The sequence below is a fragment of the Sus scrofa genome, chromosome 15 (assembly GCF_000003025.6).
Source record: "Sus scrofa isolate TJ Tabasco breed Duroc chromosome 15, Sscrofa11.1, whole genome shotgun sequence".
NCBI classification, from domain to species: Eukaryota; Metazoa; Chordata; class Mammalia; order Artiodactyla; family Suidae; genus Sus; species Sus scrofa.
In genome coordinates this window covers 104,396,502-104,421,223 of record NC_010457.5, presented here as the reverse complement: position 1 = coordinate 104,421,223, position 24,722 = coordinate 104,396,502, and the positions used below count along the sequence as shown (strand labels likewise).

Sequence of the window (24,722 nt, the reverse complement as noted above, 5' to 3'; positions counted from 1 at the left end):
TGTGGGAGCTGGGTAAAGTGGAGGTTCAAAGCCCAGGTTCTGACTTCAAGTTCCCCTAAATAGGGGCTAGGCCAAGACTTCACAGCTCCCCTGCAGATGAAACTAACATAGCTTCAAGAGAAGGGAGCATCCTGGGGCAGATGTCACAGGATAGACAAGCTTGCCATGCAGCAGGTCCACCTCATGGACAGGGTTCTTCTCTAATGTTACCCTTAAGCTTAGCCAGCTGCTCTGCCTCCATACCCACCAAGTGACCTTGCACTTACAATGCGGCTTCCTACGTGTATTTCCCTATAGGGAAAGGTCACGTGGCTCAATGATCATAAGATCCACCTTAAAGTGTGTTTCCTCTTTATAAATGAATATCAGGGCATAGTCCAGTTTAAATATGCTTTTTTTTTGAGTTTGATGAAAGTGACTCAGGTGGTCCCCAGAGCGCAATGATGGCCCGAATTGAATTCCTGAGGCCGCAAAATCAAGACTCAGACTTTAAAATGAACTGAGCCCTCCAGGGAGAAGCGGTCCTCGGTGCAGTTGTTTGGGGAGGGTGCAGCCCCCCTTCCTTGGGGCATCCCCTGCTCCACTGCACAGCTTCCCCAGACCAAGGGAAAGTGATGGGGGAGGCCGAGGATGGGGACAAGGTAGATGTGAAGAATAGAAAGAGACAGAGCTGGGAAATGCCAGGCTCGGTTGCGTATAAGGCCAGCTCTGTTCTCTTAGAGTTCTCTGTCTACAGGGAGCAGACGTCCCACATTCTAACTTCTCTAAGTAATTCCTTTAGGAACTTGGCAGAGAGTCTTTTGTGGAAACTAGTGTCTCTCAGAGAGCAGAGCCAGAGACTGGGTGTAGGCTGGACTTCCCTGCTACGGGACCGTGAACTTGCCATGTGACTCTGGATGGGCTCCTCAGCCTTCCTGAGGCTGCAGTGCCCTCTGTCTGCAAAGGGGACACAGGGATGAGAGACAGCCCTGCACGAGGAGGGCCAGGCTAGGATGGGACTCCCCAGAGTTGGGGTGGGTATTTTTTCTCTCATCTGAGTGGTGTATGTTTCATTGTTTCAGCCTTCCCGAGAGGGAAGGGGAAAGTCAGAGCCTGGGCTTTGAACCTCCACCTTACCCAGCTCCCACATGAACATGCTTCATTCGTATACGCACTTGAGACGTGTGTACGAAAAGCAGAGAATAACCATCAAAACCAACAAACACAGCTTCCACACTGGCCTGCATTAAGCGGTGCTCTCGGGGAGAGGATGAAACAAAGGGACTCACGTCACTTTTTCTGTCGAGCGAGGCAGAATCATTTTCTCCCTGATCCAGGCAGCATTTTCCTGTTCCTTTCTGTTGACAGCCATTTGACTCCTAGGACAGGGAAATGCCTTGAGACGAAAAACTTTTAAACATGTAAATGGGGTGTGTGCCTTGAAGAGTTTGGCAATTTAAATGAGATTCCAAATTTTTAGAGTCATTTTGGGTGGTTTCTGTTGGAAAGGGGTATTCATAAGATTTTTTTAATATATTTTTTTAAATAAAATGATACAGATAGAATATATAGATATATACATAATAAAAATAACTTGCATAAGACAATAATAAAGAATATGGAAAAGCTTCAAAGAAATAAACTATCATTACTCTATTCCACTGAAGTTTTTTATAGAATATATATTTGCACTATATTTATGGTAGAATATACTTTTTTTTTTTTTTTTTTTTTTTTAAAGGCCACACCTATGGCATATGGAAGTTCCCAGGCTAGGGGTCAAACTGGAGCTGTAGCTGCCGGCCTGCACCACAGCCACAGCAATCCCAGATCCGAGCTGCATCTGAGACCTACACTGAAGCTTGTGGCCATGCTGGATCCTTAACCCACTGAGTGAGGCCAGGGATTGAACCTACATCCTCATGGAGACAATGTCCCATTCTTAACTCACTGAGCCACAACAAGGACTCCAGAATATACTTTTTACTTTGGTTTTTTGTTCATTTTTTTTGCCTATTGTTTTGTTCATTTATTTGCTTATCATTAAAAAGTCTTTAAAGTATAATTTTGCTGATTGCATAATAGTTCATCTTCTGGTTATTCCGTAATGTATTTGTAACATTTGCTATTGATGTATACTTAAGTTTTTCCCCCCAACACTTTATACCTACAAATAACATAATGAACATTTCTGTTCATTACATGCACAGCTTTGAGTATATCCCTGAATTTTTTCTTAGGTGAATTCCTAGTAGTAGAGTCAATTATAAGTTGCTTTTTAGAGCAATTTATGCATTCTCTAGTATATATAAGATTCGACAATACTAAGTATTATCATTTATATAAGGACCTTGAAAAAGAAAAAAATGTAAAAAAGAAAAACTAAAACCATTTTGGAAACAGATCTCCCTGACATTTGTGATCTGCTTGGGATGGACTGGGAATCAATGGACAATCAATTAATTTGTTTTCTTTTTTTTTTTAGGGCCACCCCTGTGGCATATGGAAGTTCGCAGGCTAGAGGTCGAATCAGAGCTATAGCTGCCCACCTATGCCACAGCCTTGCAGGATCCAAGCCATGTCTGCGACCTACATCACAGCTCATGGCAATGAAGGATCCTTAACCCACTGAGTGAGGCCAGGGATCGAACCTGCATCCTCATGGATACTAATTGGGTTCATTACCACTGAGCCACAAGTGGAACTCCAACAATCAGTTTTAAAGAAGTTTTCCATTTGCCGGTTCTTTCATTTCTCATTTCCTCCAAGCTTACCTCTTGTATCTTCTTCCTCAAATAATTTCTCCTAAGTTTCTAGCAAAATAATTTCTTCCAGGCACTTCAGTTCTCCCTCTCTGCACAAGTGTCTCAGGCTGTCACCTTCCTACTTCTGTCCATGGAGCAAAACCAGCTGGGCCAAGGTAGTAGCGCTTCCTCTCTCACTCAAAACTCTGACCGCTTCTGTGATGGGCCTTCAGTCTTCTCTTGCTTAGTCCGTAGCAGCCTCGGGTATTCCCACAGGAGCTCCTGCTCCTTTTAGCCATTAAGTTCCCTGGGGCTGGGAGTTCCCGTCGTGGCGCAGTGGTTAACGAATCCGACTAGGAACCATGAGGTCGCGGGTTCGATCCCTGCCCTTGCTCAGTGGGTTAACGATCCGGCGTTGCCGTGAGCTGTGGTGTAGGTTGCAGACGCGGCTCGGATCCTGCGTTGCTGTGGCTCTGGTGTAGGCTGGTGGCTACAGCTCCGATTCAACCCCTAGCCTGGGAACCTCCATATGCCGCGGGAGCGGCCCAAGAAATAGCAACAACAACAACAACAACAACAAAAGACAAAAAAAGACAAAAGACAAAAAAAAAAAAAAAAAAAAAAAAAAAAAAAAAAGTTCCCTGGGGCTGGAAAGTGGCAGGGTGGGTCTCTGACTATATTTTTGCCTTTATCCTCAGAGTCTGTGTCTGGAAAGGTGGATAACACCCACATTCCGGAGGGAGCCAGGTTTCCTTTAACTTCCTTTATTTGTATTTCACAAATGCTTTTCCATTTACACCAGCAAGTTGATGGGTTTACAAGCTGTTCATTTCTCAGCGCGTCAACTTTGGCTCCCCCGTGTGGCACTAGAAGATGGGACGCGCAAGCGCCCGGGACCTGCCTGTCGGTCATTCTCGCTTTGAAGAGTATCCGCACAGCCCCCTACTCACCGAGCAAAAGGTCTTTCCACTCTCGAGAATTGGCCGATACCCAGTGCAGCGGCAGAGGTTACCTAATCAGAGAAGAAGCAGTTATCAGTAGGCTTTATTTTTACTGGTTTCTTTAGGAAGTTAAAATAAACACAGGTGCTTCGTTTTGTTTTTGAGAATACTTAAATATCTGCCAGATGGTTTACTGCTTTTTTTTTTCTTAGACAATTATCTCTCCCACCCCAACAATTCTAGTTTTATTCACTGTTCCAAAAAAGTTAATGGTCTCTCTGGTGCATTCACTTGCAACCATCTATTAAATTATTCATTCATTCATTTAACACGAATCTATCGACAACTATATTTCAAATACTATGTAAGTCAGGGGATCCTTAAACAAGAAAATAGAGGCCTTTTCTAAGGCTCTATTTGAGTGAAATATCATGCCTTAGGCAGCTTGTTTGTAGTGCCTCTCAGTGGATTTTAGGTCACTGCATCAGAATTTCCCGGGGATATTTGCCTAAAATGCAAGTCCCTGGCCTTCCTGCAATGTCCTGAATCAGAATGTTGGGGGACAGGCCAAGGAATCTGCATTTAGGAGGTCTGCGGGTAAGTCGATTGCGTGGTGGTGAGTGAGGACCTCAGATGTCCAAGGATGAAGACATGGGCAAGGATGGGGTGGAGGGGGGTCCGTGTGGAACGGAGTTCATCTGGGAAGGCTTCACAATGAGGCTCAGGCTTGAAGGATGAGCAAGCCGTGGTGGGTGGAGAGCAGGCGAGGGGCATTTGAGGTTCACAGAGCAGCATGAGCAAAGGTGTAGAAGTGGGATCGTGCGGAGGATTGAGGGTTGAAAGGAGACGGGCCAGCGGGGATCAAGGAGCTGAGGCGGAAGGTTGAGTTCCGGAAGCCAGGTTCTCTGAGTGGCAGGTGAAGGAGGTAGGCGTGGCCACACCGCGAAGGGGGAGGAGCTGCGGAAGGACCTCAGGCTGGCAGGGTTTCAGGTGACTTGATCTGATTTTCTAAAACGGAGCAGAGAGGGTACAGGAAGTCTGTAAAAGTAACTGGCAGATAGGAGAGTGTGCCCTGTGCGCTCTAAGAACCGTTGTGTATCTAACAGATGTCTTGTTTGGAGATTGTTGACACCTGCATGTGAGGTTTATTTATCCTGTGAAAGGGATGTGTTTATGAATTCCTCTGTAGTAACTTAACCACTGCAAAATTTAAAGGATCCCTTAGATACATGAAGGACTCCGTTATGGGTCAAATCGTGTCCCCCCCCCCCCCCCAAAAAAAAGATCTGTTGAGGTCCTAACCTCTGAAACTTGTGAGTGTGACCTTATTTGGAAATCTGCAGGGATGCAGATATAATCAAGTTAAGATGAGGCCCTAAAGGTTCAAGGTCCAGTGACTAGATTATATAGAAGGGAATGTGGACCCAGAGCCCAGGGGAGGAGGCCACAGGAAGACCGAGGCGGAGACTGGAGTGACAAATCTATAAGCCAAAGAACGCCAACCACCAGAATATAGGAAGAGGGAAGGAGGGACCCTCTTCTAGAGCCTTCAGAAGGAGCAGGGCCCTGCCTGGCTCCTTGATTTCAGACTCTTAGCCTCTAGAACTGTGAGAGGAGAAATTCCTGTTGTAAGCCCCGCCCCTTCACCCCATCCAATTTGTGGTGCTTCGTCATCAGAGCCTGCAGGATGGCAGCCACATAAGTCACTGGCAGAGAAGTGAGGGGTCAAGATGGGGCCAAGATGTCTTAGTTCTGTGCAGCAAGACATTCTTCTCTGCTCCTGGGTGAAAGGCAGCTACGTCAGAAACAACCGAGGGGAGTCCCTGAGCGGGGCTGGGGGTGGCATTGTGGGGAGCAGCAGCCCGAGGCACACCCCCACCTGGCCTCGGGCAAACCTACCCCCCAGGGCTGCCAGGAGCTGCTCCTCTGAGGGCTGCGGGTGGTTCCTGAGCAGCGCGTACATGGACATCACCATCCCGGGGGTGCAGAAGCCGCACTGGGTGCCGTGGCTCTTGGCAAGTCTCTCCTGGAAGGACACGGGGGTGGTCACAGGCCCTGCCTCCCTGCTGCCCCTGCCTCCCGCCGGGCCCACAGTCTGCGTCTCCCTCGCCTCGGTGGAACCCGCTCCCTGAGCAGTGCATCCTCCCCTTGGGCAGAGTGGCGTCCCCGGGCCTCTGCCGCTCCTGGAGGAGGTGACCCCGGAGCCCTGTTCTAGCATCACTGTCGCTTCTCATGCTCCAGGGCTGAGATTCTTCTCCTTGGGAATCAGGAATGCCCAGCCTCCATTCCCAGAATGAGAAGACTTCTCCAGAAATCAATAATCACGAGGAACGTGCGTGTGATTTCAAAAGCAGTTTTCTTGAGCACGCCCACGTCTTTCCCAGCTGGCTCTGACCGTGGAGACCGCTTTCTGATTAACTCCGGGATTCTCCACTATTGATTTTGCCTTACTCTCTTCTTTGAATTATTTTGTATTGGCTCAAAGGAGCCCTATTCTCAAAGGTCCAAGATTTTGGTCTGTATCCTAGATCTTTGCTGTTTAAAGTGTAGTCTGTGGACCAGAAGTGTTCGTTCCACCCTGGGAAGCTTGTGGGAAACATGGTACCTCATGCTTCGGCTCCAAACCTCTTGACCCAGAATCTGCTTTTTTTTTTTTAACAAGCTCCCAGCTTATTATTATTATTTTTAATATTTAGAAAAGATTTCTTTCACTCATTTGATAGCCTTTGCTCACATTGCAGGTGCATGATTTTCTTTTTTTTCCTTTTCTTTTTTTTGGTCTTTTTGCCATTTCTTGGGCCGCTGCCGTGGCATATGGAGATTCCCAGGCTAGGGGTCCAATCAGAGCTGTAGCTTCCAGCCTACACCAGAGCCACAGCCACTCGGGATCTGAGCCGTGTCTGTGACCCACACCACAGCTCACGGCAATGCCGGATCCTTAACCCACTGAGCGAGGCCAGGGATCAAACCCGCAACCTCATGGTTCCTAGTCGGATTCGTTAACCACTGCGCCACGACGGGAACTCCTGCATGCTTTTCTTTTAAGTGTGAGTCCGTAACACAATAATTGTGTACTCAGAGGGTTACAGCCTCAACTGGGCAAATGTCCAAATGTCCTTATTTCGCTATCCTAAAGGTACAGTAAGAAGTTGTGGGTCTGCTCCCACTTATTTGATTCCTGGGCCCATTAAAGCTTGGGAAGCCCTGCTCTGGATTCAGAATGTAGTGTAATTCTTGGATTCAGGTTTATCAGCCTTGGTGAGACCATCTTCTCTGACCTTCTCAGAGATGCTAGTATGTTCAGCTGGGGCCTTTGCCTTTGCTGACCTTCCTGGAATTGATTCTCACATGGTTAAAATCCAGGCTCCTCCTGCCTAGAAGGATTCGCAGTGTTAGTCGGTCTGGATGTGTAACTTTCCAAACCCCCGTGACAATAACAGAGGAAGTGATGTCTTTCTGCCAACACATGTCACGGTACTCTTAAAACCAGTCTCTGTGTTCCAGCTTCAAGTTAAGAATTGGAGAAATAATTGTCCTCGTGCTCAGGTACAGTCACCCTCAATTCTGATTTTACTCCAAAGAGCTCCATGCCACAGGGAATAATCCTGAATTTTACCCTATTAGCCTCAGAGATGTTTTATTCTATGCATAATACCCTTTGTGCAATATTTATTCTGCATCACAGTCTAATAGGCATTAATCAATGTTTTGATCACACTGTTATCATTCAAGCAGAAAAAAGTCAGATGAAATACAATCTTCTAATGAAATATGCATTATCTTTAGCTTTCTTTCAAATCACTTAACAGTTATTATTATCTTGATCAATATGCATCCAAAGCTTCTACTTACAGGACTGCAATCTCAAAGCCCTAGGAGGTACAGCCAACACGGCATTGATTAGAAAGACAGAGTGAAGCAGTGAGAAAGTTAGGCTGTACGCTCTCACCTGCACGGGGTGAAGCCTGGTTTTGATGCTTCCAACTCCTTCCACAGTGGTGACAGCAGCTCCATACAGAGAGCAGATGGGCACCAGGCATGCGGTGACAGAGAAGTGTCTTTATATGAGAAACACAAGGAAAATCAAAAGGAATAATGTAGTTCTGCCTGGGTGCGAACTGGGAACCAAAAAGGGCAACAGAAACCCCCCCAAGCCCATCACTCAGCCCAGACGATGAGCAACTGGAGGTGTGGCTGGAAGGGAGAATTTAGAGTCCTCCCTGCTGACTCTGTACTATCTGTAAGAACTGGGGATCCTTAGGGGTGATATGGGCATTCTGACCTCAGAACACCTTGCCAAGCCCAGAAGAGGTCTTCCTGGGTCTGGATTCATGGGCAATATTCTAACTAGTATTCATCAGGACAGTGGTCCCATAACAGGTAAAAGGCTTTGTTTTTTAACCACATTTAAGACTTTTTTTGCTTGTTCATTTTAAACTCTCTGTGTAAGGTCATTCGGCAGTGTGGGATGGCCAGTGTCCTGAGGCCATTTCTTGATTTCTTGGGCCAGTGGATTTGGGAGCAGCCCAAGGCCTGGAATCTGGCCCTTAATGAAAGGATGGAGTCATGGCCTGGGTCCAGCCCAACAGTAGAAAAAGCATTAGCGTCAGAGCCAGAAAATGTGAGTTCAAGTCCTTGTTCCATGGCTTACTAGTTATATGACCTCGAAACAGTTACTTCATCCTTTTAAGCCTCTGTTTCCCCATGTGTACAGTGAATGGTTAGCCTAAATTGGGGTTTCTTAACCTGGGATGCATTGCTGGGTCTTGGGAGGTCCATGATCTCCTGGAAAGTGGGTGCAAAATGTTATTAGTTTTTGTAAAATCTCATAGCTTTATCAGATTGTCAGAGGGGTCTAAGACTTAGAGAGGGTGAGAACCACAAGACCAGAAGGTCCTTAGAAACCTTTCTCAGCTGGGAGATGAGAATGCAAGCCTGGCCTCTGGGCGTCTGGGCAGATACCTTATCTTCTGGGACACGGGGTCTCGCTTCGACACCATCACGGTGCAGGCACCACAGCCTCCTCTTCCGCAGGCATACTTGGTTCCTGTGAGGCGTACTGGGAGGGGGGCTGTCAAGGAAAAGACTCCCAGGTAGACACGTCCCCTCCAGTAGAGCTGCCTCCCTCCCTGAGGTGTTGCAGGTGAGAAAAGATCTCCTTTGGGGGGTGACGTGCAAGTCTGAGAAGTCATTCCCCTGCCTCCAGGCCTGGGTCGGGGCCCCTCGGTATCTTACCAGCTGTGACGCTGGAAGGTCGCAGCCAACTAGCCGCTGCACTTGCAGCGAGGGAAAAGCAATACCTACCCTATCTTCACAGGCTTGTCATAAGCATCTTGCTGGATAACAGAAGTAAAAACCCTTGGGAAAAAATCCTATTTCATTATAGATGTTCTTCTGGGTTAATCATCTAACTGGAAGAGAAATTTCCATTTAGCAGTTTAATGTATTGCTAGTTTTGCCCAGTAATTTGTACTGCATTTGATACCAAGTGAGTGAGCCCTCAGAGAAAACCCCCATCCTTCTTTTCTTTTTCTTTTTTTTGTCTTTTTGTCTTTTTAGGGCTGTACCCTCGGCATATGGAGATTCCCAGGATAGGGGGTCTAATTGGAGCTATAACTGCCGGCCTACGCCAGAGCCACAGCAAGGCCAGATCCGAGCCGTGTCTGTGACCTACACCGCAGCTCATGGCAACACTGGATCCTTAACCCACCCTCATCTTTCCTAGTCGGATTTGTTTCCTCTGTGCCACGACAGGAACTCCATCCATCCTTATTTTCAAATCCCACCTTTGCTCCTGTTTGGTCCAATCGCAAGCCTCAGCCTCTGCCCCCTCTCTTTAGCCATCCTTCTCCCTCATTGTGGTCTATTTCCACCCAGTTTATGGATTGGATGTAACTACCTAGACTGGCTACAAACACTTCAGAATCATTGACTCTTTTTTTTTTTTCAAAGCCATATAGCTTGTTCACTGAAGTTAGGTCATAACCATAAATGCTTATCAGAGAGGTCTGTGAATGAGTGGAGTGGGTTGGGTATAACTGGAGAGCTTGTGCTCCACTTTAGACGACAGGGGAGTGGGTGGTGACCGACAGTCCCCCACTCAGCTCTAAGCAAGACCGCTGCCAGGCAGGAAGGACTATCTTCCCCTTGTTGCATGAGAAACTCCTATTTTTTAAATATGAGATTTCCTAATTTTCAAACAGTCACCATAAATTAAAAGCTGTGTAGGCTTTCCAATAAAGCTTGTAATTTCTATCTTTTGGGGGGGCTTCTCTGCGAGATCCATTCGATTTACCAATTAAGATAGGTTTGCCATCATGAAGATCTACATTTCAGAGTATAGAATGGTGGGGGGAAATCTGCGGTGAGAAAACAGATGTCGAGAAAGGCAATCTTTTCTTACGACAGGTGCTCTCCCTGAATCTGGAGATCTTGGTTGTCCTCCAGGGCAGGGGATGTGCAACACAAACCTCTATTGCATAATCACTCTCTTGGGGATCAGAAGGCCCTTAAAAGAATAATTAGTCCTGAAGTAAAGAGCTTAGCTTCTATTTCATGGCTATTAAATCGAGATATAAGGAAACTCTGGGGAAACTTTATCCTCTCCAAATAGCTCAATTAACTTAATATGCTTAGAACCAGTTCCAAAAGCAATTAGAGAGCAAGAGCCAAGGGGCCTGGCTGTGGGGGGTGGAAAGATCGGATTAATTCTGATAATCTCAGCTGGCCTAAATTTTAAGGCAAACATAAGACATGGCCAAGATGGATCAAAAGGGTCCAGTTCTTTCGTAGGAAGGTCAGCAGCGTGACTTCTGGGTCCGCATTCCTCTCGATCACCTGCGTTAGCAACAGAAAAGAGATGATGGTGGGCATGGAGTGGGTGACCCAGCGGAATGCCTGCCGTGGCCGGCATTCATTTGCCTCTTTTTTTGTGTGTGCTCTAAAGGCAACTTTTGCATATGTTCATAGAGTAGGAGACTCGCCGAGCAACTGTGCAACAACGCTCATCTACATGATGAGAGCTGGGAACCACCACAGTGTAAGATGCCCTGGGAGTTTCATTCTTCATGTTTGCTCCACTATCTAATTTTGTGGAGTCTTCCCACTCAGCCACGTCAGGCTTTTGTACTCTTGAAATGTTTCAAATTGGGGAAGGACTTGGATGCTGTGTGTGTGTGTGTGTGTGTGTCAGGGGGTTCTTGAGAGAAGAAGCTTGAGTAGGAAGAGTTTCAATTCTTTTTTTTTTAATTTTTTTTATTTAAAGGCTGCCTCCTTGGCATATGGAAGTTCCTGGGCCGGGGATCGAATCCGAGTCACAGCTGAGACCTATGCTGCAGCTATGGCAACACCAGATCCTTTAACCCATTGTGCCAGGCTGGGGATCGAACCTGTGCCTCCACAGTGACCAGAGCTGCTGCTGTTGGATTCTTAACCCACTGTGCCCCAGTGAGAACTCCAAGAATTAATATTCTGGCACTTCTGAGACAACTCCTGTGGGGAGCACATTTTGATAATATCAGGGATCCCAAGAATTGGTGGCAGAAAGGGGAAGCAGGGGAAGTGCTGCCACCCTGGTGTAGCCCCCGAGGATGCCAATCCCCTCATGGCAGCATGGTTAATGGTATGCTTTGTGAGCCCAGCTTGGAACCCACGGAGGTTCTGGAGGAACACGAGAATTCCTGCCTCCCTCAACTTGAAAAGTGGGAGATTTTGGGGTTCCATCATGGCACAGCGGAAACGAATCTGACTAGGAACCACGAGGTTTCGGGTTCGATCCCTCGCCTCGCGCAGTGGGTTAAGGATCCGGTGTTGCTGTGGCTGTGGTGGCTGCAGCTCTGCTTGGACCCCTAGCCTGGGAACCTCCATATGCCACGGGTGCGGCCCTAAAAAGGAAACAAAAAAGAAAGAAAGAAAGAAAGAAAAGTGGGGGATTTAGCACTCTTGAACCATGGAGGGGCCTTCCTTGGTGCGTCTTTCTTATTTGCTTGTTTCCTGTGACTTTGTCTTTGGGTGTCCTGCCAATATCTACAACCATTCTGATGCAACAGAGGGAGGGGAGCTACAGTGGGCTGTTCATGTGACATTCTTCTTTCTCCCCAGAAGAAAAACATGAACTTGTGTAGCCCTCAAAGAATAAAAAAAGTGCAGGAAGCTGTTTCCAAGTTGAGATATTGCAATTCAGCTGCTCTCTGGATCTCCAGGGGGCTGCTATCACTGCCAGAAGCAGCCTCCTCTGCCTGCCCTTACTCCTATCCCAAGTCCTTTGAAAGCATTTGATGAGAATGTGGTTGGATAATATTTGTATTATCTAGCTGACTCTACCCCTACCACACAGTCCGTATTTCCTCTAGCCCTTGACTTATTCCCTGTTCTGGCTGCAGCCGCTTCCTCCCGGGCTTATGAATCAGAAGGGATGTGGGACAGAACATAGAGCAAGGAGGTTCCAAAGCCTAGGCTAATGGAACAAGCCAGTAAGGACTCAGCTCGTGAGTGAGTTTTGGAAGAAAGTATGGTGGCTGCTGGCTGTGGAGACTGGATACAGGAGAGAGAGCTTGAACGGAAGTGATGGGAAGAATATAGAGGCTCTGTGTGCTCGCTCATTCCTTGGGCCGAGCCCCCACGTGGGGTGGGGGTGGGGGTACATGACCAAACCCTAGTTAGGTTTGTGGGATTGGGAGCTGAGGGGCCCTGGAGGAGAGGTGGGCAAGACCCCAGGAAAGCCGCATGCCTTGGAGCCATAGAACGGCTCCCTTGAGAGGCAGATAGAGACGCATGAGAGGCATGGGCCTGGCAGGCGGCACTGAGGGTGATCTTGCGGCCTTTATGGACTGATGGTGAGGCCTGGAGGGGAGGATGCCGGAGAAATGTCAAAGTTTCCTCCTGGAACGTAACTGCAACTCAGGGAAATAGGGCGGCTGGAAATTGCAATTACATTTCAACTACTCCTGGAGTTCCTGTCGTGGCTCAGTGGTCAAACCCGACTAGGATCCATGAGGACTCAGGTTCAATTCCTGGTCTTGCTCAGTGGGTTAAGGATCCAGCATTGCCATGAGCTGTGGTGTAGGTCGCAGACGCAGCTCAGATTCTTAGTTGCTGTGGCTGTGGCGTAGGCTGTTAGCCGTAGCTCCAATTTGACCCCTAGCCTGGGAACCTCCATATGCCATGTAAGCGGCCCTAAAAGACAAAAAAAAAAACCAAAAAACAAAACCCCAAACCAAAAAAAATTTCAACTACTCCTGTATAACGGAAACTCCACAGAAAATTAAGTTCATAAATAGAAAAATAAAGAAAACCCATGATCTTTTCTGGTTTGTTAATAGATCATGGACATATAGGACAGACTCGTGTTTGCTGGTAGGGAGGCAGAGGGAGTGGGATGGGTTGGGAATCTGGGGTTAGTAGGTGAGAACTCTTGCATTTGGAGTGGATGGGCAATGAGATTCTGCTGCATAGCGCAGGAAACTATATATCTAATCACTTGTGATGGAACATGATAGAGGATAATGTGAAAAAAAGAACGTACATATATATGTATGATGGAGTCACTTTGCTGTACAAAGAAATTGACAGAATATTGTAAATCAATCATAATAAAAAATTAAAAAAATAAATAAGGGGTTGCCAAAAAAAAAAAAAAGCTCCATTTCTTATCTTCCTGAGTTTGAGAATCAAGGTATGTTGCTTGATTCTACAAGGTATGTTGTAGAATAGAATGCTTGCAATATATCAGGCCCAGTGCAATGGGCTTATAAGTATTTAAGAGCTTCCTAATCAATGAAAAAAGCATCTCTCTTTTAATCTTTATAATAGCCATAGGAAGTGGATTCTAAAGGTGGGTACCCAGAGACGCAGGGAGGTGAAGCAACTTGTGGAAGGTTACACAGTAAATGGCAGAGCTGGAATGGATGCCAGGCTGTCTCACCCCAAGGCATGTGATTAACCCCAATGCTTTACCGCCTCCCCGCCTTCCCAGAGGCTGAGCCCTGGCTGAGTGGAGAACAGGCCAAATTAGCCTGGTTCCTGGTCTTTGACTTCTTGTCCCTGCCTGGAAGGGTCCCAACCCAGAGAGGCCACAAGTGCTCCCCTCACACTACACGTTTCCTGCTGTCTCCACAAACAGGGTAGTAACCCCCCCATACTTACCTTCTTCCCGTTCACGAAGAAAACCAACTCATCTGATCTGGACGGGCAGGGCATTGCTCCTGCAAGTAAGTTTCTCTTTACAGGTCAAGGTGGGAAGGCTCTGTGGCACCAGCTGCAGAAATGAGCAGAAAGGATTTCGGTCCAAGCAACTGAAATCTCTACCTGAGCGGAAGCAGATGGCTTGGAGCCCCAGGGCAAGGCGTGGAGAATCTTTTTAAATGGAGGGCCCCCTTGTGGCCCGGCCTCCCAGCTCATGCCTCACTTTGCCTCCTACCAATCCTGGCTTGAAGTGTGCTCTGTGAACAGCCTGCACCCTTTCTTCTTTCCTCGGAGGCTGGAAGCTGGAAGCTGGAAGGCCTCAGAGTGAAAACTGTAAACAACCATCTAAACATAAACCCGCTCTGCATGCTGCCTCTGCCCCAGAAATGCGTCCTGGATGGATTTCATCCTTCTCAAAGAGAGCTAGCGGTGGGCTTTCTGAGACTCCCGTTTTCCCCAGCCTTGTTCTTATTCTAGCTGCAGAAATGTCTTCTTGTAGGAAATCATATGCACAAGCCCAGTCTGTGTGCCAAAGTGGAGGTGTCGGTGTCACACCAACCGAGTCCCTTCATGCCTTTCCTCCCCACCCACGGGAATATTCCACCGGAAAAAGTGATCTAGTCTAGGGGACCACTTGACAGGTAAATACAGTGGGGCCCAGACAGGGGAGATCAGTAGCGCAGGGTCACACAAATGGGCAAAACGGGAACTAAAACCAAGATTCCTTGAATTAAAATAACTTTAGTGTGCAGACAGATTCATTAATTAAAACAAATATCATTTTTGATACGCTTGAAGATCTCCAGTTAGATACATGTGTATAAATTCAAGCAGTTCTTGGAGTTCCCGTTGTGGCTCAAGGGTTAACAAACCCGACTAGTATCCATGAGGATGCGGGTTTGATCCCTGGCTCGCTCAGTGGGTTAAGGATCCGGCGTTGCTGTGAGCCGTGGTGTAGGTTGCAGACGTGGCTGGGATCCTGAGTTTCTGAGGCTCAGAACCTAAGGTCCAAACTCCTCAGCCCGTGTGTGAAGCCCTCCAGGATCTGCCCCAGTTTCTGGCCTCGCACTCTTGCTCTTTGGAGACGTCTCCTGCTCCAGCCAAACTGTTCCTCTCATTGTCATCCTCTTGCTTCAACTTGGCGTATCTCTCCTTGGAATCTCCCAAGTAGTCCCCACTGCACTTGGCAAAACCCCGCATGCTTTCCGTGCAGACCCTGCCCACCTGTCTGAGCGCAACTTTGCTCTTTCCCTTGGTTGTGTCTCTGCATGTGGGCCTTTTCCCTGCTTCTCGAACATGACCTAGGCCTTGTTGTAGGTTATTCATTCCACCTTGACTTTTCTTTTTTCTTTTTTCTTTTTTTTTGTCTTTTGTCTTTTTGTTGTTGTTGTTGTTGTTGCTATTTCTTGGGCCGCTCCCACAGCATATGGAGGTTCCGAGGCTAGGGGTTGAATCGGAGCTGTAGCCACCGGCCTACGCCAGAGCCACAGCAACGCGGGATCCGAGCCGCGTCTGCAACCTACACCACAGCTCACGGCAACGCCGGATCGTTAACTCACTGAGCGAGGGCAGGGACCGAACCCGCAACCTCATGGTTCCTAGTCGGATTCGTTAACCACTGCGCCACAACGGGAACTCCACCTTGACTTTTCTGCTCTCAGGCGTTGGCCTGGCTGTGCCTTTCTGCTCCTTGGGTCTGAGCTCTTCCCTGATCGCCACGTTAGGAGGAGCACTTCTGTCACTCCTACTGCTCTGATTCCTTTTCTTCCTAGCATTGCATCCTACCTGACGGGCATGCTTCTCCACCTGCTATTTGCTTTTTCCACTAGAGGGTAAGCTCCCTGAGGGCACCACTGTATCCTGGGCCTGAAATGGTGCTGACCATATAGAGTATTTTTTTTTTTTTTTTTGCTTTTTTTTAGGGCCGCCCCTGTGGCGTATAGAGGTTCCCAGACTAGAGGTTGAAGAGGAGCTGCAGCCCCCGGCCTACGCCACAGCCACAGCAACGCGAGATCCGAGCCTTGTCTGCGATCTACATCACAGCTCATGGTAATGCCAGATTCTTGACCCACTGAGTGAGGCCAGGGATCGAACCTGCATCCTCATGGATACCAGCTGGATTTGTTTCTGCTGCGCCACAGCAGGAACTCCCAGAGTGCCTAAGTGACTGAGGCAGGCTCTTCTGTGTCTGCAATGATAGCAACCTCGTTCCTGTCCTGCTATGATTGTTCGTCCTCCTGCCTTCTCTATTTACTGTCAAAAAGCAGCATCGATTCTCCCTTCTCTCCCGTTCTCTTAATTGTAAAAACATCTGCAGTTCCAACTGACTGCTTCTTTGCTTTTCATTTAAAGGAACCAGGAAACCCGTCTCTAATCTGCCAGTGATAGTTGGCTGTCTTTTCAATGTTCATCTCTCCTTTTCCCAAATAGGTAACAAGTTCCTGGAGGTTAAATAGCTGGTGATATCCCCCACCTCGCTCAGCACGAATGATGACTCGTTCATTGGAGGGGGTTAATGAATGTGTGTGACTGATGACCGAACCTGCTTTAAGTGAGGGAGCATTAGCGATCATTCCTGCATTCGCTTGGTAGTTATTAAGCATCCGCCTTGAGTCAGGCACTATGCTCAGTGGTAGTGGCACCGTGGAAAACAAGAGCTACGTTTTCTTCCTCCAAAGAGGGTATGGGTAGGTAGAGGGACAATGAACGTGGAATTAAATTTTAACCATTGTGAGAAGCATAGAACAGGGGAATCAGCTTTTTCTGGGGAGTGGGATCAGAAAAGTCTCCATGAGGAGGGACCTTCAGGCTTGTGAAATGACTAGGGGTTGATTCCCAGAGAGTTGGGCGTGGACAGGAGGTGGGCTGGGAGAGAGGGAAAGCAGCCTGGGGAGGGGGGACGAAGGCCCTTCTTTTGGCTGCTTCTGTGTAGGGGAAAACCGACACAGGTATTGTTTTTAAGGGTCCCCAGTTTGTTCTGTCATACACTATCCTTGAAACAGGGCAGCCAGTGAGCACAAAGGGCACACAATTCCCATTTGCAGGAGCAGGGGCCCTACCAGTGAAAAGCATGAGTACTGGTGTTTCAAAATATTTTTGAGAATCACTTCTTCAGGGTCAATATAAAACACTGCATTGGGGAGTTCCCAACATGGCTCAGTAGAAACAAATCTGATTAGCATCCATGAGGATGCAGGTTTGATTCCTGGCCTTGCTCACTCGGTTAAGGAACCGGCGTTGCTGTTGAGCTGTGGTGTAGGTTGCAGACGCGGCTTGGATCCATCATTGCTGTGGCTGTGGTGTAGGCCAGCAGCAACAGCTCCAATTCAACCCCTGGTCTGGGAACCTCCATATGTCTTGGGTACGGCCGTTAAAAGACAAAAACAAAACAAAACAAAAATGAAAAAAAGAAAAAAAAAACCCACACATAGCACTTAAGGTAGAAGATCCATTTTATCTATGTATTTATTTATTTGGATTTTTTTTTTTTTTGGATTTTTTTGGAATTTTAGGGCTGCACCCGCAGCATATGGAGGTTCCCAGGCTAGAGGTCCAATCAGAGCTGTAGCTGCCGGCCTACACCACAGCCACAGCAACTCGGGATCTGAGCCACGTCTGCGAACTACACCACAGCTCACAGCCACGCCGGATCTTTAAGCCACTGAGTGAGGCCAGGGATCGAACCTGCAACTTCATGGTTCCTAGTCAGATTGGTTTCCACTGTGCCATGATGGGAACTCAGAAGATCAGTTTTAGAGTGCTAAAGTTGGGCTGCAGTATTAGAGTGGAAGATATAATTATAGGTACTTGGGATTTACTTTGCACTAGAGAACCAAATACATTGCACGGGAACTGGAAACTGACCTTGACCTTGACCAGGGAAACTTCTGTTTGAATGGTATCTTGTGAAGTGTAAACAACTTTTTAAAAAGGTGACTGCTTAGCCCAGAGGGCTGGGGGTGAGGCCTGAAGTCCTCTGCTTTTTTCTCCCTCAGAAACCCCCAGGGCTCTGGGTGCTGAGTCTAAAGCTCATGCGCTGCAGTGTAAACGAAAGTTGTTCACAGTAGAAAAGCAGGAGGCTGTCTCTGCCAAGGTCTCTGATTCTCAGATCTTATTCAAGACAATGGGAAAAAAGCAAGGACTGCTTTTTTTTTTTTTTTTTTTAAAGAAAAGGGAAGATTGAATTTCTTTACTTTCAAATGGATTGTTCTGGTGGGTGAGAGAAAATGCCACATCTACTGACACAGGTGCTTGTATATTTGTTCTGAAAAAGATCTTAGTAGTTACATGAAAGAATCCGAGTTACTCAGTGAGAGGATTAATACTGGAAAGGACACTGCCCTTCCCAACAATTCAAACAGAACTATTTCTGGATTAAAAAACTGTAACAAGTCTTGGCCGCGGATGTAAATGGAAAAGTACTGGCCATGATGTCTGTGTCTCTGGGATGCCACCTTATGCTGTGAGTGCTTCAAAACCTGAAGAGGGAACGTTGGCCACAGACTGACAGTGGGCACTTTTTACGACCCCTGTGTTGGTCATTAAATGACCTTGAGTTGGGCAATACACCCTCCATTCTCAACCTCTTTGTAAAGTCCCTTCTCTTCAGCTCCCAGCTCCCATCATCCAGCCTCTGCTGAGCCAGGTGGCTGCTGGGCTTCTGAGAAACTGGGTGCTAGTGATACCTGGGGCTGTGTGGGGGAGAGGTTTCAGGCCTGGGGAGAGCTGGAGACCTGCACCTTGAAAATCATGAATCTGGAGGAGGGCTTGGTCCTTTGGGGTGCAGGGTCAGGGTGGGTGGGGACATGGAGAGGAGTTTGACCCGGGTGTGAACAGGAGGTCAGCAGTGCCACATGGGTGGTCTAAGCCCTTCCTTCCCATGGGTCTGGGCCAGTAGGAGGAATCAACGGAGCTGGAAGGTGGAGTTCCCTTTGTGGCTCAGTGGTTAACAAACCCAACTAGCATCCATGAGGACATGGGTTCAATCCCTGGCCTCGCTCAGTGGGTTAAGGATCTGGTGTTGCTGTGAGCTGTGGTGTAGGTCGAAGATGTGGCTCGGATCCCGCATTGCTGTGGCTGTGGCATAGGCTGGCAGCTGTAGCTCCGATTTGACCCCTAGCCTGGGAACCTCCATATGCCATGGGTACAGCCCTAAAATAGCAAAAAAAAAAAAAAAAAAAAAAAAAGGAGCTGGAAGGTGAGGCTTCCTCCAGTTTCCTCAGTAGGGCACTGGCAGCCTATGTGCTTCTGCCCTGCCAGGCCGTGGGGTAGATTGGGGTCACTTTGCCTTCTATAGTCTGGTGCCTCTTAGGGTACCCTGATAACTCTGGGGCCCAGTGAGCTGACAAATACAAATTTTATTTTTTAAATTAAAAATTTTTTTGGTCTTTTTAGGGCCGCACCTGTGGCATATGGAGGTGCCCAGGCTAAGCACACAGCCACAGCAACGTGGGACCCTTAACCCACTGAGCAAGGCCAGGGATCGAACCCGAGTCTTCATGGATACCAGTTGGGTTTGTTAACCACTGAGCAACGATGGGAACTCCCCTGACAAATACAAATTTAAGGGGCCTATTGTGGACTGCCTGCTGCATTTTCCAATGTGATCTCATTTGGAAAGTGGGTCTTTATAGACAGAATCAAATTAAGATGAGGTCACACTGGATTAGGGTTGGCTCTAAATCCAGGGACTGGTATAAGGAGAGGGAGATTTGAAGACAGACTGACATACACGGAAGGAAGACAGACACTTGACGATGGAGGCAGAGATTGGAGGGCTGTGACTACAAGCCAAGGAACACCCAGGGTTGCTGGCAACCATCTCAGCCCAGGGAGAGGCAAGGAAGACTTCTTCTCTGAGCCTTCAGAGGAAGTATGGTCCCTCAACATTTTGATTTCAGACTTCTAGACTTCAGAACAGTGAGAGAATAAATTTCTGTTGTTCTAAGCCAGCCAGTGTGTGATATTTGTTAGGGCAGCCCCTGGAATCATACAGACCCAAGAGCTAGAGAGGATCATTCAAACTAGAACACACCCTGCAAAAGAGAGAGCTCTTGGAGGAGACAACTGTCAATTTGAAAAAAAAAAAAAAAAGAATGGTGGAGTTCCTGCTATGGCGCAGCAGAAACCAATTCAACTAGGAACCATGAGGTTGCAGGTTTGATCCCTGGCCTTGCTCAGTGGGTTAAGGATCTGGCATTTCCGTGAGCTGTGGCGTAGGTTGCAGATGTGGCTTGGATCCTGTGTTGCTGTGGCTGTGGTGTAGACTGGCAGCTGTAGCTCTGATTCGACCCCTAACCTGGGAATCTCCATGTGCCTCGGGTGCGGGGGGGAGGTGGGGGAGGGAAGGGGGAATACTGACCAGCAGCCTCATCAGGGCAGTCCCTTGCAGCAGAGGCCCAGAGTGCAAGGGTCTGGGAGACAGAATGATTTCAACGGAGGGGCTACCACCGCCCTGTGCTCATGCTGTGGGCTCCACGCCCCACCCAACTGGTGATGTGAGTCTGACGGCCTTTGGGTGGTCCAAACCGCATACCTCCCCCTGCCTGCTGGGTGCACCAGCTGAGGTGTGGCTACCTCTGCCTGTTGTTGGGGGATGGAGCCACCTGGAGCTGTGCTGGCCACCACACAGAGAAGAAGAGCCTGAGGGCAGAATTTCGGCAGACAATCTCCCCTAGGGCAATGGCCAGCAGAGAGCCCTTGGGCCCACCTCTTGCCCAGCAGAGCTGAGGGGGTAGGATCATTACCCAGTGGGTCCTGAAGGCAGAACGCAGCTCCAGTGGGCCTGGAGGGTAGAATACCTAGCCAAAGGGGATTATTCTGGAGCCCTAAGGACTTGGACTTCTCTGGATCTGCCGTTCCTACTTTTTCTTCTTCTTCTTCTTTTTTTTTTTTTTTTTTTTCCCCTATTCCTCCCTTTCGGAATGGGAATGTCTATCCTCCAATGTATTTGGAGCCAGATGGCATGTTTGATTGCCTAGGGTCACAGCTGGAGAGCAGTTTGCTTACATGGGAGAAGGACTTGAATTTGGGGTGGTGGTGTAGAGATGGAATGCTATGAGCTGAATGTTTGTGTCCCCCTAAATGAATATGTTGAATCCTAACCCCCAAGGTGATGGCATGAGGAGGTGGGGGGCTTTGGGAGGGGATGAGGTCACAAGAGCAGAGGTCATATATGGGATTAGTGTTCTTTTTATAAAAGAGACCACAGAGAGCTCCCTTGCCTCTTCCACCAAGTGTGGACACAGCTGGAAGACTGCAGTCTGTAAACCAGGAAGCTGGTGCTCACCAGACACCAAATCTAGTGTTTTGATCTTGGACTTCTGGGCTTCAGAACTCTAGGAAACAAATATATGTTGCTTATAAGCTACCTAGTCTATGGTATTTTGTTATAGTCCTTAATGGACCAGACAACCCTTGCCCCCAAGACAGTCTCAAGGACAAAACCAACCAGCCGACTAACCAATAATTCAGTAGATGGAGGTAGTTTGGAGTCATGTGTCTGAAAGCGGGGAAACACCAAGGAATGCTGACAACCGCCACAAGCCAGGGAGAGACCAGGAAACCCAAGTCAGTGTCTTGGAAGACAAAGTACAACACATATACCTTAGCACAGAGTAGAGACTGATAGAAGTAGCAATGCTGAAGGGCAAAATAAGAGACCTGGAGCCCAGATGCAAGAGATAAAGCAAAAGAATGGGACAGCTAAAGGAGGAAAAGGACTAGATAAAGGAGAAGCAGCCATTACACACTTGAGGACACTTGGAGCTGGAGTTCCCGTGGCTCAGCAGTTAATGAACCTGACTGGCATCCATGAGGATGCAGGTTCAATCCCTGGCCTCGCTCAGTGGGTTAAGGATCTGGTGTTGCTGTGAGCTGTGGTGTAGGTCGCAGATGCGGCTCGGATCCAGCGTTGCTGTGGCTGTGATGTAGGCCAGCGGCTACAGTTCTGATTGAACCCCTATATGCCGCAGATAGGGAACCTCCATATGCCGCAGATGCAGCCCTAAAAAAGAGAGAAAGACAAAAAAAAAAAAAAAAAAGACACTTGGAGCTGATGAGAGATCTGAGTCTAGAGACTGGATTGCTCGTCAGGTTCTATGCTGGACTGAAGAGAAAGGACACTCATCTGACATACCTGACACCATTGTTACTCTGAGGAAAGAAAGAATGTCTTACAAGGTACCAGGTTGAAAAACCAAGTTTTCTCTGAAGGAAAAAGCTTTAGCCTGGCCTCAAACGTCTCGCTGCCACAGTGGACGCTAGAGGGCAGGAGACTCGCAGCTGTGGGTTTGGCTTCTGCGAGGTGAGGAGGCTCAAAACAACCCAGATAAGAACAACCAGATAGGAAAGGTGAACCAAGATAAGAAACCACCCAGATAAGAAAGGTGAAGAGGAGAGGAAGGCTGAATTATATAAACATATGATATAAATTACATAATTTGCTATATACTACCTGCATAATAAATTGGAAAAATAAAGTTTAAATAATTATAATTATAAGATATAGAAGTGAAGTAAATATTACCACTTAAAAATAATGCCTAGCAGATTGGATAAGAAAAATACCCCACACCTAAATATGTACTATTTATAGGAAAAATGTTTAAAGTTAAAAAGAAAGGACAAACTACAGATGGGTCAAAGAGATAACAGGCAAATGTAAACAAGGAGACAACTGATTATGGAAAAGGATGGAAAAGATTAAAGCTCTATCACTGAACAACACACCAGGAACAAACGTATTTATAGATGAATTTTACGTAATTATTAAGATGATGCCAATGTTATTTAAACTCTCCTAGGTCGTATACAATGGAAATTCTCCTCAATTCATCTTATAAACCTAGTAAAATTTTAATACTGAAACCCAACATGGACAGTACAAAAAACTGTAGAATAGTTCTGCTTAGGAATATAGACACGAAAGTTCTAAATAAAATACTAGTAAATAGAATCTAGCAATGTACCAAGAGATAATTACCAAGTAAGGCTTGTTTCTGGGACACAAATGTGGTTCAATATCAGAATTTTATCACATTTTAAAATTTAGTTTGTTACATCAAGAAAATAAAGGGTGGAAACTAATCAAATTCATAGTTGCTAAATTACTTGAGACAATGCAGCAGCCATTCCTAAGAAAAATTCTAAATCAAAGAGAACAGGCATAAACTACCAAAACAAAAATACTTACAAAACCCAATAATTACTATTATTCTTACGGGCAAAATTTTCAAAATTCAATTAAAATCAGGGATTATGGAATTCCCGTTGTGGTGCAGCAGAAACGAATCCGACTAGGAACCATGAGGATGCAGGTTCCATCCTGGCCTTGCTCAGTGGGTTAAGGATCCGGTGTTGCCGTGAGCTGTGGTGTAGGTTGCAGATGCGGCTTGGATGGAGATGCTGCCATGGTTCTGGGGTAGGCTGTGGCTACAGCTCCGATTAGACCCCTAGCCTGGGAACCTCCACATGCCGGGGGTGGGTCCCTAAAAATACAAAAACAAAGTCAATATAGTCAACTATCTTAAAAAATTAATATATAAACTTAACATGATTCTAATTAGAATTCCATCTAGGTTTTTTTTTTTTTTTTTCCCCCCTCTTTTTTGGCTGCCCTGTGGCATATGGAGTTCCTACACTTTTAACCCATTGTGCCGGGCAGGGGATGGGACTGGTGCATGTCCTGGCACTGCTGAGCTGCTGCCTGTACCACAGGAACTCCCTACCTAGGTTTTTATTTTTTTCCTTTTTTTAGGGCCACACCCACAGCATATGGAGGTTCTCAGGCAAGGGGTTGAGCCAGAGCTACAGCTGCCAGCCTACGCCACAGCCATAGCAACACAGGATCAGAGCCCCATTTATGACCTATACCACAGCTCACGGCAATGCCAGATCCTTAACCCACTGAGGGATTGAACCTGCATCCTCATGGATACTAGTCAGTTCATTACCACTGAGCCACAATGGGAGCCCCGCGCCTAGGTTTTCGAGGAAGACCAAATCAGTAAGAGGAATGTGAAAAATAACGGTGAGGGAGAACTTGCCGTGGTGCTCAAATTAGAACAAGCAGATCAGTAGAACTGATGAAAGAAGCTAAAAATAGACCCCAGTAAACGTGTGCATTTAATAAATGACAAAGAGTGAGCGTCTTACAGTGAATTCCCTAGCAAGTGAATTGGTTTACCTGAGGAGCAAAGGTCTCTGACTATAATTTTTGGAAAATGTTACATATTAAACATTTCAATCAAAACTTACTTATTCTCATGACTTTTGGGGACAAATATAAGCTTTCTTATAATACTTCTTACATTCTTACATCTGTCAACCCGACCTTAGAGTTTTAGAGCTCTGCAGAAAGCCGTATCTTCTTGAACACTTCTACATTGTCACTTATTTATTCTGAGCAAATTAATTTTCTTGACCTAGTGTCAATTCCAGATAATAAAACTCAGGTAAGAGACTTTTTCCCTGAAGTTTTATTTGTAATTAATAAGAGCCTCTGGCACACAGTGAGCTGATAACTGAATTTAACCAATTCATTTGCATAAGTAAGGAAAGCAAATAGCGAACATATAACATGGAAATTTCTGTAGGTGCTGACTTGAAATGCTGCAATGCTCTATATACATAAATCTTGCATTTCTTTGAATGTAAAATTATTTTTTTCTATAAAGGCAATTCATCCAATGAATAACTAAGTATGAATTGCTACTTACATTCTGTCAGATTTTCATATTTGTAAACTCACAAATCAGGAAGGCTCACTTTGGTAGATCTCTGTGGTAGATGGGGGTGAGCTGGCCACCCAGTTCCCCTTAGAGAAAGGACTTGTCCCAGGCTGTGGGAATGTGGTCAGCACGTGGTCTCCAGCTGT

At 46.9% G+C, this 24,722-nt stretch overlaps 1 protein-coding gene across 3 annotated transcripts in view; it reads right to left on the bottom strand.

The window, feature by feature from the left end:
- The window catches only part of AOX2 (aldehyde oxidase 2), a 103,288-nt gene extending 78,566 nt beyond the window's left edge, over nucleotides 1-24,722 (bottom strand). Inside the window, exons 1-8 of one of the 3 annotated variants that reach the window (XM_021074625.1) lie at nucleotides 24,565-24,722; nucleotides 13,808-13,919; nucleotides 10,435-10,501; nucleotides 8,627-8,720; nucleotides 7,614-7,722; nucleotides 5,564-5,690; nucleotides 3,674-3,735; nucleotides 1,269-1,358 (exon numbers count right to left, since the gene is read on the bottom strand). In XM_021074625.1, coding sequence (XP_020930284.1) covers nucleotides 1,269-1,358; nucleotides 3,674-3,735; nucleotides 5,564-5,690; nucleotides 7,614-7,722; nucleotides 8,627-8,720; nucleotides 10,435-10,501; nucleotides 13,808-13,861 — 603 coding nt within the window. In that variant the 5' untranslated portion in view covers nucleotides 13,862-13,919; nucleotides 24,565-24,722. Of the gene's footprint in view, nucleotides 1-1,268; nucleotides 1,359-3,673; nucleotides 3,736-5,563; nucleotides 5,691-7,613; nucleotides 7,723-8,626; nucleotides 9,240-10,434; nucleotides 10,538-13,807; nucleotides 13,920-24,564 lie in introns of those variants that run through there. The other 2 variants (NM_001308472.1, XM_021074624.1) reach the window with 2 other exon arrangements.